The following is a 16,128-nucleotide window of genomic DNA, read 5'->3' as shown; positions in this document are numbered from 1 at the left end:
AGCTAAATGTATATTGATTATTGTAAATTTTAATGAAAAGTAAAGCTGCAGTGTGATGTTGTTTTTCAGGTGTGGATCCTCCTCGTGATCTGACAGCGGGTAACATTCAAACTGACAGTGCGACTCTCACCTGGAAACCTCCGCAGGCTGCTGTGACTGGTTACATTCTCACCTTCTCCTCTGCTGATGGTACAATCAGGGTATGTACGTCCCCGACATGAGATCAGTCACTGACAGCACTGGTGGTTTTTCTTGTTAAAACCCCAAAACCACAGACGTAAAGTAAAGTCACCGTTACTGACGAACATTTTCCAGAGAATGCCATCAGCTTTTGGATTGATTTTCGAACTTCTTGGCAGCCATTTTTTTTTTCAGTTTATACCAACAAGGAATGACTAACAATTATAAACTGTTGTTTTTGGTGCATTCAAGGAACCTCAGACATCCGAGGTCTGCTTTTGAAGAGTGACTTCATTGCAAGAAACTCACAAATTTACATCTTCTGTTTTAAATTGTTCATGTTTTGTTCTTTTTTTGTCTTCTAGGTTTGATTTTATGTCACCGTAACTCATGAATGCAACCCTTTTTGGGCACCACCTGTCAGCTTATAGCTTATACATTATTAATAAATTCAATAAAATTGTATTTATAGTGTCAAATCACAACAGGAGTTATCTCAGGACACTTTACAGGTAGAGTAGCTCTAGACCACACTATAATTTACAAAGACCCAAGCATCTTTTGAGTCTGTGAAATTAATATGAAGGTATAAAAGTAGTTAAAAAAAAAAGTTAGCAGTTATGTGCACATTTTGTAGTCACCTCTCCAGTATGGTCTTGCTCTTTGTAAGTGCTTTGTTGGTTCCTATGTGTGTACATGGATTCAGGAAGTGGTGCTCAGCCCGACAGCGTCCTCTTACAGCATGGCTCAGCTTACCGGCTCCACGGAGTACAGTGTGAGACTGCAGGCCATCGCTGGAGCCCAGAGGAGTCGTCACGTGAACACCGTCTTCACTACCAGTAAGGGCAGAAACGCAGGCATGCACACACCTCCTTTTTTGTTTGTTTTTAATCATTGGTGTACGTATATTAACTGAAAATCTATCTTATTTTTTCTACCATTCAGAATTTTGTAATCTCCTGCCAAAAAAGCTTGATTGGGTCCAGTCAAATGTCTGTGAGGACTACTCTATATTTCTGAATGGTCTTTGATGCTTTTAGTTTGTAGAAAGCCCTCTTTACAAATGTTATTTAGTTTGAAGGGTGTGTTATGACCATGTAGAACCAAACGCTGTACAACGGTTCAACCAGACTGACAACTGAAAGGGCAGAAATGGACAAAGATCTCTCTGAGAAACAGTTGAAAATGAAGAGAAGAAATGTGTGAAGATTAAAATAGGAACAGGTTCAGTGTCAAGTGCACAATAATGCCATTCAATAACAAGCAGGAAGTAACAGGCAATGTGTTGCTTTAGCAAGCTCTTCTTCAAACTTTACAATATAAACAGAAGGTTAGTCTAGGGTTAGCACTGTGGAATATCAACTAGACATAATATAAACGGACAAATCACAGTTTAAACCTCTTCAGTCTAACCACTGAGTAGACTGCAGAGAGCCCAAAGAAAAAAATTAAATATACATCTAAAATATTTAGAACCCAATTGTACCGTTCTGGTTCAATAATGATCGTGGGTCACTTACGTTTTTCTGGAATGGAAAACAAATTCAACCTCCTAGTTCCACTGAATTCTCCTGTCATGCAACACTGTGGACATTGACTAAGCGGAAGTTTTAATCATTTCATTCTCCTTATAAATGTAAATAATACATTTGGTGTCTGAATTATACTGTTTTTATCTGTTTAAATAGCTACTATTGAAGGGAAGAAGGAAAAAAATCAACACAACAGCTGATTCCAAACTTTTGGACGGTGGTGTAACTTACTGGCGCTTTTTCAGCAATGAAAGATTTGGTGTTACGCAACAGTCCAGATGCACGTTAGAAAGATATTCATTTAATCTGATACTCCACCTGTGCTTATTTTTCATTCTGTCTGAGCTGCTTCCGATGGAAAAAAAAAACTTTTCTTTTTCCTTTCTTTTTCAAAACCATCTTTCCTTCCAAGCTCCTCACTCTCACTCTCACACCATACTGTATTCTGTCTTGCAGTTAAAGCAGCAGAGGTCTCTGAGATGATGTCTTTTTAATATGTGCTTCTAGTTGGACAGTTGTACAGACGCCCCAAGGACTGTGCTCAGATTTTACTGAATGGAGAGACGACCTCTGGTCTGTACACCATCTACGTGGGTGGAGAGGAGAGCCAGCCCATCCAGGTTTACTGTGACATGACCACAGATGGCGGCGGATGGATGGTGCGTGAATCAACCTGCTGAAATCCAATTTAAAGACGGTTTTGAAACCATAATTCCCATTGAAAAGAATATGATCGTACTGCCTGTTTTCTCTAATGATAGGCAGCAACCTTGATGACCTCGGTCTTGCTTGTTATGATTATTGTGAAGCTGTTGTGACACTCTGTCCTTTTTCAGGTTTTCCTGAGACGCCAGAATGGAAAGCTGGAATTCTTCAGGAACTGGAAGAACTACACGGTTGGCTTCGGTAACTTGAATGATGAATTCTGGCTGGGTAAGATCTCTCTTCTTCTATTCACCTCGACTCTCTCTGTCTCTTCTTACTCAGTCCCTTTCCAACTCACACATATTAAATTATTACAGGTCTCTCCAACCTCCATAAAATCACAAATTCTGGCCATTATGAGCTGCGAGTGGATTTGAGGGACAACGGGGAATCGGCCTACGCTCAGTACGACAAGCTCACGATTGCAGAGCAAAAAACGCGCTATAAAGTCTACATAGGAGCGTATAGTGGAACAGCAGGTATGTATTGTTTTAAAGGATTACTTGGACATTTTGGGAACTGTTTTTTTGCCAGTGATAAGATCAGAAAAACCATACCACTCTCATGCCTGCTGTAAATATTAGCAGCCGCTTAGCTTAGCATAAAGACTGGAAACGGCTAGCCTGGCTCTGTCCAAAAGTAAGAAAATCCACCTACCAACACCTCTGAAGTTCACTAGTTAACACCTTGTATATATTGTTTGTTTCTGTCTGTACAGAAACCAAAGTATAAAAACAGCAAATTGGGGATTCTTGGCCAGATGCGTAAGTTTTACGCCTCCGTTTTTCTACGAAATAAGTAAATTTAGGCGGATTTTGTTACCTTTGCACAGAGCCAGGCAAGCTGTTTCCGGGCTTATGCTAAGCTGATTGCTGGCTGCTAGCTGTAGCTTTATACTAGACGTACACATATGAGAGTGGTGTTTATCGTTTAATCTAACTCTCAGCAAGAACATTTTGAACTATTCCGTTAAGAAAAGTCACTCTGACATTACCTACTTAATCTAAAAGGACTGTCTTTAATTGAATGAGCTCACATGTTCACATTAGTTGTGCATTGTCTGAGCTTTACTGTCGATATCTTCTCCAGGTGACTCCATGACGTACCACCAGGGTCGCCCCTTCTCCACCTTCGACAACGATAACGATATTGCTGTCACCAACTGCGCCTTGTCCTACAAAGGGGCCTTTTGGTATAAGAACTGTCATCGTGTCAACCTCATGGGGAAATATGGTGACAACAGTCACAGTAAGGTACGTACATTTTATTTTATAAAGTCTCAGATTATTTCTTTTCTCGTTGAAAAGGATGACTGAAGCTGGCAAAAGATTGGTGACATTACCCAATGACAGTAACAAACAGACTGGGAAGTTATTTAACATATTTTCCATTATTCATACAGTCCTGTTGATGGATTTATTTGCAGCCCCGTTCCAGTATTGCCATTTTGAGTCTTGTACAATCTTTCAATCAATCAATTTTCCCCATGTTTCTTCCAGTTCTGTTTCTTGTAGTCTCAAGATGAGACTTCCGTCCACATCTGTGAATTGTTGGATGTATGGTTTAGGGAAGGATGACTCAGATGTGTTTGATAACTCCATTTACCAGGATTTGTATTGTGTATTTCTGCAGGGGATCAACTGGTTCCACTGGAAGGGCCACGAACACTCAATTGAATTTGCAGAGATGAAGATTAGGCCGGCCAACTTCAGAAATTTTGAGAACAGAAAAAAGCGATCGTAGACTCGTGAACCCCACTCTTCGTCTACACCTCATCTCCATCCCCCGCCACCTCCACCTAGAGCCACATCGGCAGTCACGAACTTCTGTGTTCCCTCATCCTCAAATCATTATTTAAAATACACACAAAACAAAAAGACCATCATGCTGAATGTAATTCAAATTCTGGCTGTGAGAAATGAACCTGGTAACATTTACACCATAGAAACATTTTTTGTGTGGCCATCCCAAACTGGCACTGCTGTGTATGTGTGATTTATTTGAAAGCAGCGGTGAGCTTGATGAGCACGAATGGACATACAGTACATGTGTTATTGGGACCAAACATCTGTAATCATATGAGGAATTCATTGTAAAATTGTGTAAATGAATCCACTGAATCGGTAACATGTCAAGGGCACATAATCAGAAGAAGGCGTCCTGTCCTCTAAAGTAATGAGAAGTTAATTCAATGTTGAATTAGTTAAATTCCTCCATCTTTAACTGAGCTACTGACCAGGGTAAATTCAGAAAATGATTCATCTTAATGAATATAATGAACTCAATGAAATGTCATGTATTTACTTTACAACCAAGAAACCATTTGGAAACCACTAATACCACGGAATTCATATTTAAATTTTGATTTACTTATTTTGATAGAAAGATGCTCTGTAACCTTCAATACAAATAAAAATATTAGTTTGATAAAAGTGTGTGTGAGCTCTTTTTTAAATATAAAAAGACACAAATTATTTCCACCTTCAGGCCAGCAGATGGCAGTGTTTACTCTATGCAATACTGGTTGGAGATGTATCATGTGGTTGTCTGGTGCTACTTTTAGGATTGTATTTCACAGAGCAAATGACAGTTTAAGTATATAAGTATTCAGTATTCATGGTCTTAAAAAGCATTTATTTGTTTCCTTAAAAAAAGCCTTAGAATGTATAAAAAGATAATTTTTAATTAAAATCAATGTTTTTGCCGCTTATCTGGGTCCAGGTAATGTTAATTGATTTGCTATAGCATGAGTTGTATGTCATATAGTGCTTAGAAATACAGATACAAATGTGGCGTAATTGTCAATTCATGTTGTTAATAAATAATTCTAAGCCTTATTGTCACTATTGGTTTGGATCTGGTATGCCTGTGAAAAATGTGTTAAATTGAATTCTACGTGGTATTAAAAACTCACTGAACACTGCTGAAACCCTTTTATTACATATTTTGATATAAGAAGACTTTCTGTTTAAATTTAAAAACAATGGTCAATGTTATTGCAAGAGGAGGGCTTTTACCCTCAACCAAGGAACTTTAAACCTCTTCATATTGACTGGCTCTCTGAGGACTTTTATAAACATAATACCAAACCTTAGTTTTAAAAGTCTTCTTTTGTAAACCTATTAGACCGTAATCTACTGGCTTGAGTGTAACCTAATATTTCTGTACCAGGATCTTTTCCACCATTCCAAAGTCTGTTCTCTTTCTTTTTTGTTGCAACTGGAGCCCTTTTGGAGCCTTTTGTGCAAGCACAAAACCATTATCTTTACTGCTGTCATCAAATCCATAGTGTAGGTTTAAACTGCTATTGCTCTTCACTGACTCTGTCACACAATTAACAAGGGCAGACTTTGGTGTTGCCAACTTCTTAAAATCACAAGAGCCTTAAATGAGGGATGATTTAATTAAATATGACCGATCTACGTGTCCTACTTTTCCTACTGCAAGCAGTATAAGGTCATTTAAGTCTTTCAACATCCAGCAGGTGACTATCTAGTGATCAGAGCCTACCTCATGTTGACCATTCATCTTGATCTGCAGCCCCCTCAGTGTCCTCTCAGCTCCCCTCTGGCACTGTTTGTTTGTTATGCAGCCCACTTGGCTGTACAAAGGTACATTATGGCCTCTTCTTGCATCCGATCCTCCTAGAGGTCGATCAGACACAGACTGACTGCAGGTCCAGTCATGGTCATGGCAGTAGTTTCTGAGTATGTCCATGCTGCTCAGAGAAGCCCGACGTGCTCAGCTGTCGAGGGTTTAGGATGTTGGAACATTTTGTCAGAATTTTAAGGGAACACTGGATGTCAGCTGGCACAGACCTGCAAGTTTCCACATGAAGTTTAAGATTTAGAAATAACCATTGGCCTGGCTTTCTACCTATGCAAGTTGCTCAGATCAAATTTCATCCTGAGACGATTCTAAAAAAAAGACAGAGGTCATGAGTCAAGAGCCCTTGTAATAAAGCTCCAAAGAGCAACAGTACTCAAGTACAAATCTATCCAATTGTACCCCTTAATGTTTAGGAAGAGATTATACAATTGGCTGGCACTTGTGTTTGTTGAAATCAGCACCATATTTCCCATGACCCCGATTACTTCCTGTGGTCAGGAGGACAGATGGGAGCAGATAACAGCCCCTGTGAAGGGGTGATATGTATTCTGAGAGAAAAAGTCCCAAATTAAGCAGATTTTCTAAAAATGGCTACCTTTTTGAGGTTGCTAGTGTTTTTAGCCTTGCTTTTGGTGTTGCTCAAGAGATAGCAAAGTTGGTCAGTTGGTCAAACACTTTTTTTCTAATACATCCCTAAAAATATATGGAAGGATTTCAAGAGTCTATATGCTAAAGAAAAGTACACGAAACACAAGAAGTTTAACCCCAACTGACTGTGCAGCAAAAACACATTTCATATTTTGCCTGAGGGACTTCTTAAAACAAACTTTAAACAGTAGACAATGCACACACAGTACACTATAACCAAACATTATGGGGCGTTGATGGTGCCCAGAGGATGAATCCTAATGAATTTGGGAATCCTCTGAATATTTTCTCTAGTGCCACACACAGGTTGTGGTTTTGAGTGAAATATACCAACAACTGCTGGATGGATTGCTGTGAAATTTGGTGCATAGTCATGTCTTTGTTTAATGATTAATTGTTCTAACTTTGGCGATCCCTTAACTTTTCACCTAGCATCCATCATCAGTTCAAAACTTCAATTTGACTCCTTTGGTTTATGACTAAATACCTGCAAAACTAATGACATTCTGTAGCTATCAATGCTACATAAATGACACCAAACATTTGAGAAAGTGAAATGTGGATTTGACACCAATGAGCTCTATTTGAGCTAATGTTCAGAAACGCTGATTGCACTTTTTAAGTTGCCACTTAATTGTAAATTCACAGGGTTAATTTGTTTGTCATTTTACAACACAGGGTTGCACAAGGAAGTGTAAGTTGTAGCGCCTTCACGCAACACACACACACACACACACACACACACACACACACACACACACACAGTAGGACATTTATACAAATATTTAAATTAGAAAAGATTAAAATAAAATATATACAGATACTTATACATACATATGCACATATACACAATGTCAATGTATTTTAAATTGTAGTGCAAAAATTATTTTTAGCATCATAGCATCTATTCTGGTGTTAAAATTTAGCTCAAAGCCTAAATGTGCCTACATACAACCTCACGGAGCTGTTAGCATGGCTGGGGGTCATCCCCCCATGTTCACAGGATCAACATTTTAAGAAATTGGTAAGGGCTAATCTTCGCAGTTGCAAAAGAACGGAGTAGGTGGATATTTCAAATGCAGTTTGAATGTTAAAAATCTATTCAGCCACTGTGGAGATATCAATGTCTAAAGTCAAGAAAACGGTCTGTCTGCAAATTTGAGGTCGTAGATTTCAAGGAGTATAACATCAGTGAGCTGTAGGTGGGTGATTTTAACAACTGACCCAGGGAAAATACATTGAACCATTGACCTAGAAAAATAAAGCATGGCTGTAAACTCTGTCTTGTTTTTTACATTTACTTTATCCACACTAGAAAGTATAACCAACTATAGGAACCTGCTGTACACCACTTGTATACTTCCTATAGGGTAATATATACATCCTAGGTGAGGCTGCAGTACAACAAGGACATGCCTCAATACACGTGAACCAAAATTAGCCAACAGTTCTCAGAACTGTCATGGTGTTGCTACACATTGTGATACTTGCAGTGTTTGCACAGTGTTATATCATTGTTTGCAAAAGAGCTGCCTCAGATTTACACAGCCAACTCTCTCCTGCTGGTGGAACGGCCTAAAGACAAGTCTGCCGTTACATAGTCAGGTTTCTAATCACTTAAATTACCTTTTATGAGGTAATGTTTGTGTATTCTTACTGTATAGTTAAGTGCTGTGTTTTCAAGATGTTACCATGCAGCGAAGGGAACCTGGGTGTAAAATATATTCAGAAATAAACATGAAGTCTGCACTTTAACTCATGAGGTCAAATAGGAGCCCAAATAAAAATGTGATTTCCATATGAGCAAAGGTTACTCTGTTGCCTAAGAAAACCTGTTTGTATTAGTCACGCCATGCAGCCTCGCTGAAACACGCTTGACTGCCGGTAATCATGTTTTTCAAGGAAACTTTTTTCCCAAGAGTCTGTGCTATATTTGAACTGGCTCAACTCTCGGGTACAGAGTCCCTGGCACTGTTTGAACATGTATCTAAATCATCTGCTCGCGGCCCTGTCAGTGCGCTCCACGTTACTTTCCACTCCACCGTTACACATTCATAATTGAAAAATAGATAATTCACGCTCAGTCTGATAATTCTATATGCTGAGTGAGTTCCTTACGCATGTGTTGTAAATTAAAGATGAGTGTGGCATAAAGAACATGCTTTTGTATTTAAGCCTGCAGATATAATTTGAATCATTTTAATTTTCTTTTTGACTGTGACAGAAGAGACCCCTGTATTGTACAGTAAGATCTACTGCAGGGCTAGTTGTGGGCTACATCATATAAATATAGTATAATTACTTTTTAATTGTTAACTATTGCAGCATTATTCTGATCAATATGGAACTCTGGTGAAAAGTCAAATTTACCATTGTATTCATCACATTGTGATGTGCAATATGGTTGTATATTTATCAAAAGAAATGTAGTGCAGCAGAAGTATGAAGTAGCATAAAACTGAAATACTCAAGTAAAGTACAAATACCTCAAAATTCTAAGTGTACTTGAGTAAATGTATCTAATAGTTACATTCCACTTCTGGTAAGAAGCTAGTCAGCTTTGATCAGTTTACATTTTCTCTGAGTTAACATGCTCAAATTCAGCCAGTTAATTATTTGATTAATCACTTGGCACAAAATATAATCGTCATCATCATTTGCTTTAGTCACATATCTCTATTAACAAAGTTTCTGTCTTTAAAACCCTCAAATTTTAAAGAAAGTTCTGGACTGGTATTCATCCTATTACATGCTAGGTTCAGAGACACAACGTGAGGCCGAACAGTAAGCTATGCTAGCTAGGTTTTGTGCCCAGTGTTGCTGGTTGCTTTTGAGCTAAATGCTAACGCCAGCATGCTAATATTATATCTGATATCTATGTGCTAATATGCTAACAATCCTAGCGCTTATTCTCTCAATTTACAGTAGGTCTCAACTTCAAGTACCCAGAGCGTGGGAAGAACTACGCATGCTCAAAGCGGTTGGCCGTTGCCCAGCTGCAATTTGATTGTCCGCGTATTTTAAAGAAGATATTAACTGAAGTCACCATGAACAACGGTGATTATCTTCAATACACATTTAAAAACAGTCCCTTGAAGAAAATTGATATTAAAAATCTCGGTGTGGTGCCCACCAGCTACGGGATATTGGTATTTAACGATAAACGTCTCGCATTGCCCGTCCTTACGCCACCTTTACTCCACCTTTACCCAACACCGCTGCGGAGTAAGTATAAACCAACCCGCTGGTAAAATGAATCAGATTTAACGTGGAGTGGTTCTACAGGAACAAAATGGCTTTTTGTTTGCTTCCCGTGTGTCAAGAATAGGTTTTCAGTATTTCAAGCATCTTTCTGAGAGAAGGACAATGCGGTTAAACTGGATTTAGCTAGCTAGCCAGATTGACAGCAGACAAGCGGAGAGAACAGGTAAATATGCCCTGTCTGATAATCACCTGTGTTTAACTGTGTGGGGAATCTATAACGTTAGGTTAGTGGTGGAGGAAGTAGGCTACAATTCAAAAAGTTACTTAAAGTACAAAAGTACTTATTATGCATAATGGCCTATTTCAGATCGGCCCATTCAATTACTGATTTATAATTAGCGATGCATTATTGTGTGTTCATCACTTTAATGTTGCAGCTGGTAAAAGTGGAGCTTATTTTAATTACTTATATACTGCTGGTGGATAGCTAAACCTATATTAATATATCATATTTTATAAGTTGATTTATATTTTGTATTAGCTAATAACCTGATAATAATCTGCAAAGTAACTAAAGCTATCAGATAATTGTAGTGGATTAAAAATACAATACTGGCTACCAAAATGTAACAGTGGAGTAGAAGAATATAGCATGAAATGGAAATACTCAAAATACAAGTACCTCAAAAGTGTACTAGAGTAAATGTACTTGAAATGTGAAATAGCAATGTAAAATTAACTAACTATAACTCTGGTCTCTTAAAAAGTAGAAAAACTATGAATTTTAATCATTTTGACGTGAATATTGCTATCAATTAGGGATGTAACAATACACTAAACTCATGATTCAAGATTCACGATTTTAAGTTCACGATAAGATTTTCTCACGATTTTTTTAATAGAATAAGATGCAGACAAATGACTGACAAATATTCCTTTAATTAATATAAACTGTGCAAAACAACAGATGTTTCCTCTTATCACATGTGCAACTGAAATTGCATTTATTAATTGCATTTTATCTTAAATAACTAAAATTAAATTTAAAATTAATTGGATTTTTAAAACAAATCCCACATCACAATAACCAAATAGAAAAAAATATCTCTAAATAAATAAACTAAGAAGATGTAGTGACGTCTGAAGTCAAAACAAGTGAAATCAAAAGTAGATTAAGCCCTAGGTCGTTTAAAAATTGCATCGCGATTCATTTTTTCTCTTAACCGGTTGTAATCTTTACATATTTGTAATTGATTCACAATATCATTTAATGGTAAACTACAGTAAGTGCACATCCATTAACCCAACAGTTAAAATGAGGCAATGTCTTGGTAGGATATTATATTGTTATTAAAAATGCAAAGCTTTTTATGGGCATGATACTGTAGATTCACATACATAAACACGAGGGATTGCGGTAAATTATATCCCATTATAATCATTAATCATTGATCATCTCCTGACATCTGTGGGCTTAATGGCTTAATCAATAAATGCAGCCATCTGACATGTCATTAAAATTAAAGTGTGGAAAATGAGAGAGGGTCAGTGACCTCCCATGTACACACAACATGCAAGGTGGTGGGGGTTTATGACCTATCAAGACGATGAGTGATCTCCTCTAATGGATCCCTATTTCATGACGCGCTCATTTGGTTAATCACTAAGGATTTGATCAAATGTATAGATTTGATGGTATTGTCCATTTTAGAAAGCAGAGCAATTACATGAACAGCCCAGAGGCCAGATGTCTGACCTCTGATTGAAAGCCAAGAAAGCAGAGCTTACAGCTACATTTAACTGAATTATTTGAGCGTTGATGCTAATTTTGATCTCTTTTGTTCTGTATACAGTAGCTTTCCTTTCTTTTTAGCCCAAATCAAGTGATCTTGTAATCCTTCACATTACAGTGCATGTTCATTTCTCCTTTAGCTTAACAATGAGAGTATTACGGCAAAATACATTTCATTAGATCGCTGCAGCTGTACGTCAAGTTGGACCTCAGCCTAAGAGGATTGTAGCTGTGCTTATAGCATGTTAAAACCTGCATGTTGAACCTCACATATGACTGGATCAAGCTGCTTCATTTGCAGTCCTATATACTACAGAGACCACGACTCCCAAGTTCTTTACCTCATCAAGTTGCCATCTGGACTTTCATGGGCATTTTGGGTCCAAAGCTCCTTAAAGCAAATTCTAACAAATTCCATCAGCCTATACATTAGTGAATGTATACAAGTCATACATGTAAGTAGATTTGCAATAGTGGGGGTAATCCTGATTTAAAAGCTTGTTTGGTAACTAAAAGTCATGTACTTTGCTCTATTGCATTTTGAAATAGACAGTCTAAAAAGATCTCTACTTTTTCATTATCTGTTTTGTTTTTATCAAGTACTTTATTAAAAGGAATAGTATGTATGTACAGTAAATATAAAGCTACAGAGAGTTAGCTTAGCTTAGCTTAGCACAAAGACTGGAAACAGGGAAACAGCTAACCTGTCTTAGTTAGCCTGGCTCTCTAAACTATTCCTTTAAATTGCACTCACACTTAACATTTACTCTCCATTTTTCTGTGCTTAGGTGTGTGTGTGTTCATTCCAGCTCCTGTGGGCTGTGTACATGCATTTGTTTGTTTCTATGTTGCGGAAAACATGTCAAATCAACTCTGCAAATCCCTTTATGATATCTGTTGTACCTGTTCATATTCCCTCTGATTTCATTTAGCTCTGCATCTCTGACTGTGACATAACATCCCAGCTCAGAACAGGAGCACACGGGGCTCGGTGATGGGGATTACAGCTCATTCTTCAGAGCGCTCGGTTTATTTTAGGTTCTGACTGGATAATACAGGATTAGCATCACAATGAATCCCCTGGCATTCAAACCCAGAGGTCAGCTCCTCCGTGGCCTTTGACATTTGAAATGTTTGTAAATCCCCATCTGTGTTGTGATAGCTAAACATAGATTTGATCAGCTGTCATTCCAGTAAGGTGTCCATTTTTGATAAGTGCCGTGCTTTTTTAGAGGCTCTGTCCGGTGGTGAAAGGTTTCATGTACCAGTGCATTTTTACTGCGTTCTCAGTTCTCTTCACTGTAGCTGCTAGTCCACGTTTTGTAAATAATTTTTTTTATTTATTTGTAATGCACTGGGTGGTGATACACATTACTTGTATAGTGAATATAGAATTAAATTGCTATTGCAGTCTGTACCCACTGATCTGTCTCTGATATAGTTGATATTCTGGACATTTATATCAAATAAATGATATTAAAAAAAAATCTGTATTATTATAATAATAATAACTTTATTTATATAGCACTTTACTGAACAGAGTTACAAAGTGCTTAAAGGTAAACTATTTTTAAAAAATCGCAAAAATTCAGACTACTAGATTACATCATGGAACACACTGTAAAACAATGAAAAGCATACAAAAGAATAAATAAAACAGGTTAAAACAGTTAAAATTTAAAAATGACAAAAAGTAGGACGCTTTAGTGAATCTTCATGTCATTTGTAGCAACCAAAAGCATTAAAGGCCATTGCAGACAATGAGCAGAGATTGAAGAGAAGAAAACTGAAGGCTAATAGCCCCATCCTCCATGTTCACATATTTCCTCTTTGAAACTGCACAAACCACAGTGTCTCTAATACTGGCCTCGGAGGAGCAGTTTGTGGCTTTGCATGTCTTTTTCAAGAGCAACCATTATGAAGATGAAAATAGAGTTTCTCATTCAACTCCAGCAGGTCAGCATATCTGTGACAGCTTAGTGAGGTTACAACACAATGACAAGTTTCCATCACGTAGACTGAACACGTCAACATTTACATTTACTGAAATACTGTAGGCTACTTAAGTACAATTTTGAGGTACTTGTACTTTACTTGAGTATTTTTTATTTTCTACCTTATACTTCTACTCAACTATAAATGGCAAATATTGTCCTTTTAACTCTACTACATTTTCATACAAGTTATTTTGCAGATTCAGTTAATAATGAACAAATAATGGTGATTTATTATTATGGATGAAGATAAGACTTTATTGATCCCGTGGTAAAATTCTAAAAAGAATAAGATGCCCGAACTCTGCTATCCAGTCCCTTTTTGCCCTGCACCTCACTGGTGGGGATGTGCACACTACCACTACTGCTCTACGAAAATAAATAAGCCCAGCTGTAATATTAAAGAGGTTCAATCATTTCAATAATTTAATATACATTCTGAAATTCTGCTACTGCTTTTGAGGCTCATACTATATTCTACTTTTGTTTCAGTAACATTTTAAATGCAGGGCTTTTACTTGTAACAGAGTATTTGTGTGTATTGTGGTATTGCTTCTTTTACTTAAGTGAAAGATCTGATTGAACGTTTTAATATTAATTATTTTTAATGTATTTTTTATAGTCTTGGGCACAGCTTTAAAGAGGGAGCAAGGTCTACTAACAAGTGAGGGGAAAACTACAATAGAAACACCATCATCTTCGACAGACCAGGGTTTTTCCTGCCAAGAGAAGGTTTTGGCGCCCTCCAAAGAGGTTTATCGCCAGCGCCAAAGAAAAATCACCGGTGCCAAAACGTCTGATTTTCAGCAGCCAGCCTCCCTCTCATCCACAGCTGATATATTTTACACATGCGGCTGGCGCTGAAAAGGCTGATCTGCGCTGAACTGCATTGTTTTGAATGGAACTGAACACTCCGCTGTGAAGCTAGCGCTAACGGGATCTCTGTTTGCGGATTTCAGGCTGTACCGGAGCTCCGACTGCTGTCTGTCCGCGCGGCTGTCTGACGGCATTAGTATTAAATTGAGACAGTTTCATGACCGGTTAAAAACGTCTCTTAGTCGTGTTAAATAGTAGTCCAATTCGGTGTTTTGGTACAGTTGGTTTTAACACCTGATGTGAAGTGTAGGCCTACGGGAGTACACATGAAAACCCTGAACAAGTGGCGTTGTTCCGCGCCGTCTTTCTGCTGTGCCCCATTCATGTAGTGTCACTTTTTCACTATGAAGGTTAAACTCTGCAATTCACTGCGGTTCACATGTATGCATGAACTGTGGTGGTCCGTTGGTCTGTAGGCTCAACATTACTTATCATTCTTTGTCAATATAATTTAGAAAACATTACACTTCATAACGTTTTGTATCCATAACATGATTGGGTTATTGCACAAATTAGCAGTAAAAGCAGTAGCCTATGTAGGTCAATACTAAATTTTTCAACTTGGGAGCAAAACGTGCTCCTGGGGAAAGAAATTGACCATAAGCCCTGTTCATATGCGTACTGATTAAACAACTGGACTTTGATATTCCAATATATTTTGTATTTTGAATTGTTACCTGCCACCAGAATTTTGTGATTTCCTTTCCATAAATATAGCCGTTTTTACAATAAATTGGTGCCTAAAAACGTATCAGAATGCAGGAATTGAAGTCTTTTACGCTCAAACTTTCTTGGGGGAGGACCCCCAGACCTCCCCTGCTTAATGTGTCCCCCCAAAAAAAGCCCATTGTGAGCCAGGAAAAACCCTGCAGACTTGTTAATATCTTACTGTAAAGTCAAGTTTTTGTGTGACCTGACAGACTAGTTTATAAATTAAGCCGTAATGAAATCACAATTTATGGCCTGGTCTGCTCTCAGCACTTTGACTTCCATCCACACACTTTTACTAATCAGAGCTGATGTCATCGCAGCTGGGTGGACACTTCCTCGTCAATTATTGAGAGACCCATTTTACACATTTAGCAATTAGATAATCGCCAAACAGCGTTTTCTTTGACATTTGTCCGGAGACAGCATTATAGATTTACATTCCACTTGGTCTGCAGCCTTTTTGTGTTTAAAACCCCATGAAAACATAGCCTTAAACCCCTTATGTATGTCTCTATAAAATATAAATATTAATGACTAAACAGGAAATAATCTTCAGGTATGATATGAGAGTTTAATACGGTACTCTGAGTGGGTGGGGTTTGATCAGATTTGATTCACTACTATTTTGACGTCTTGAGTCATATATTGCAATTATGTCAACTTAAAAAGGTTTTGACCTGTCTACTTAAGTTCAAGGACCTGCGGTTACCTCTATCACAAGTTAAAATGATTGCAATCAAGATAGACTATATGCTTTCATATCTGCCAGACACCACACGTTGTTCCGGGAAGAGTTGCTTAGTCAGGATAATGGCTTGGATTATTGATTAACAATTTCAGTATTTATAGTGCACACTTCTGCAGAGCAGCCACAGGT

General features: G+C 37.8%; 1 protein-coding gene and 1 long non-coding RNA gene across 6 annotated transcripts in view; both read left to right on the top strand.

The window, feature by feature from the left end:
• LOC120545578 (tenascin-like) overlaps positions 1-4,849 on the top strand; it is a 48,876-nt gene extending 44,027 nt beyond the window's left edge. For all 4 annotated transcript variants that reach the window (XM_039780054.1, XM_039780055.1, XM_039780056.1 and 1 more), the window contains 7 exons: positions 70-200; positions 887-1,019; positions 2,220-2,371; positions 2,549-2,645; positions 2,735-2,896; positions 3,507-3,670; positions 4,050-4,849. In XM_039780054.1, coding sequence (XP_039635988.1) covers positions 70-200; positions 887-1,019; positions 2,220-2,371; positions 2,549-2,645; positions 2,735-2,896; positions 3,507-3,670; positions 4,050-4,160 — 950 coding nt within the window. In that variant the 3' untranslated portion in view covers positions 4,161-4,849. The remainder of the gene's footprint in view (positions 1-69; positions 201-886; positions 1,020-2,219; positions 2,372-2,548; positions 2,646-2,734; positions 2,897-3,506; positions 3,671-4,049) is intronic.
• A 4,816-nt stretch (positions 4,850-9,665) lies between these two features.
• On the top strand, positions 9,666-15,319 carry LOC120545256. 2 transcript variants are annotated; one of them, XR_005636641.1, is made up of 3 exons: positions 9,666-9,899; positions 10,003-10,101; positions 14,287-15,319. It is a non-coding gene; the product is annotated as an uncharacterized LOC120545256 (long non-coding RNA). The 2 variants fall into 2 exon arrangements; XR_005636640.1 differs by lacking the exon at positions 14,287-15,319 and adding an exon at positions 12,603-13,026.
• The last annotated feature ends 809 nt before the right edge of the window (positions 15,320-16,128 follow it).

Source organism: Perca fluviatilis, chromosome 17, assembly GCF_010015445.1.
Source record: "Perca fluviatilis chromosome 17, GENO_Pfluv_1.0, whole genome shotgun sequence".
Lineage (NCBI taxonomy): Eukaryota > Metazoa > Chordata > Actinopteri > Perciformes > Percidae > Perca > Perca fluviatilis.
Note: the sequence above shows the minus strand (reverse complement) of the source record. Positions and strands in the feature narration are given on the sequence as shown.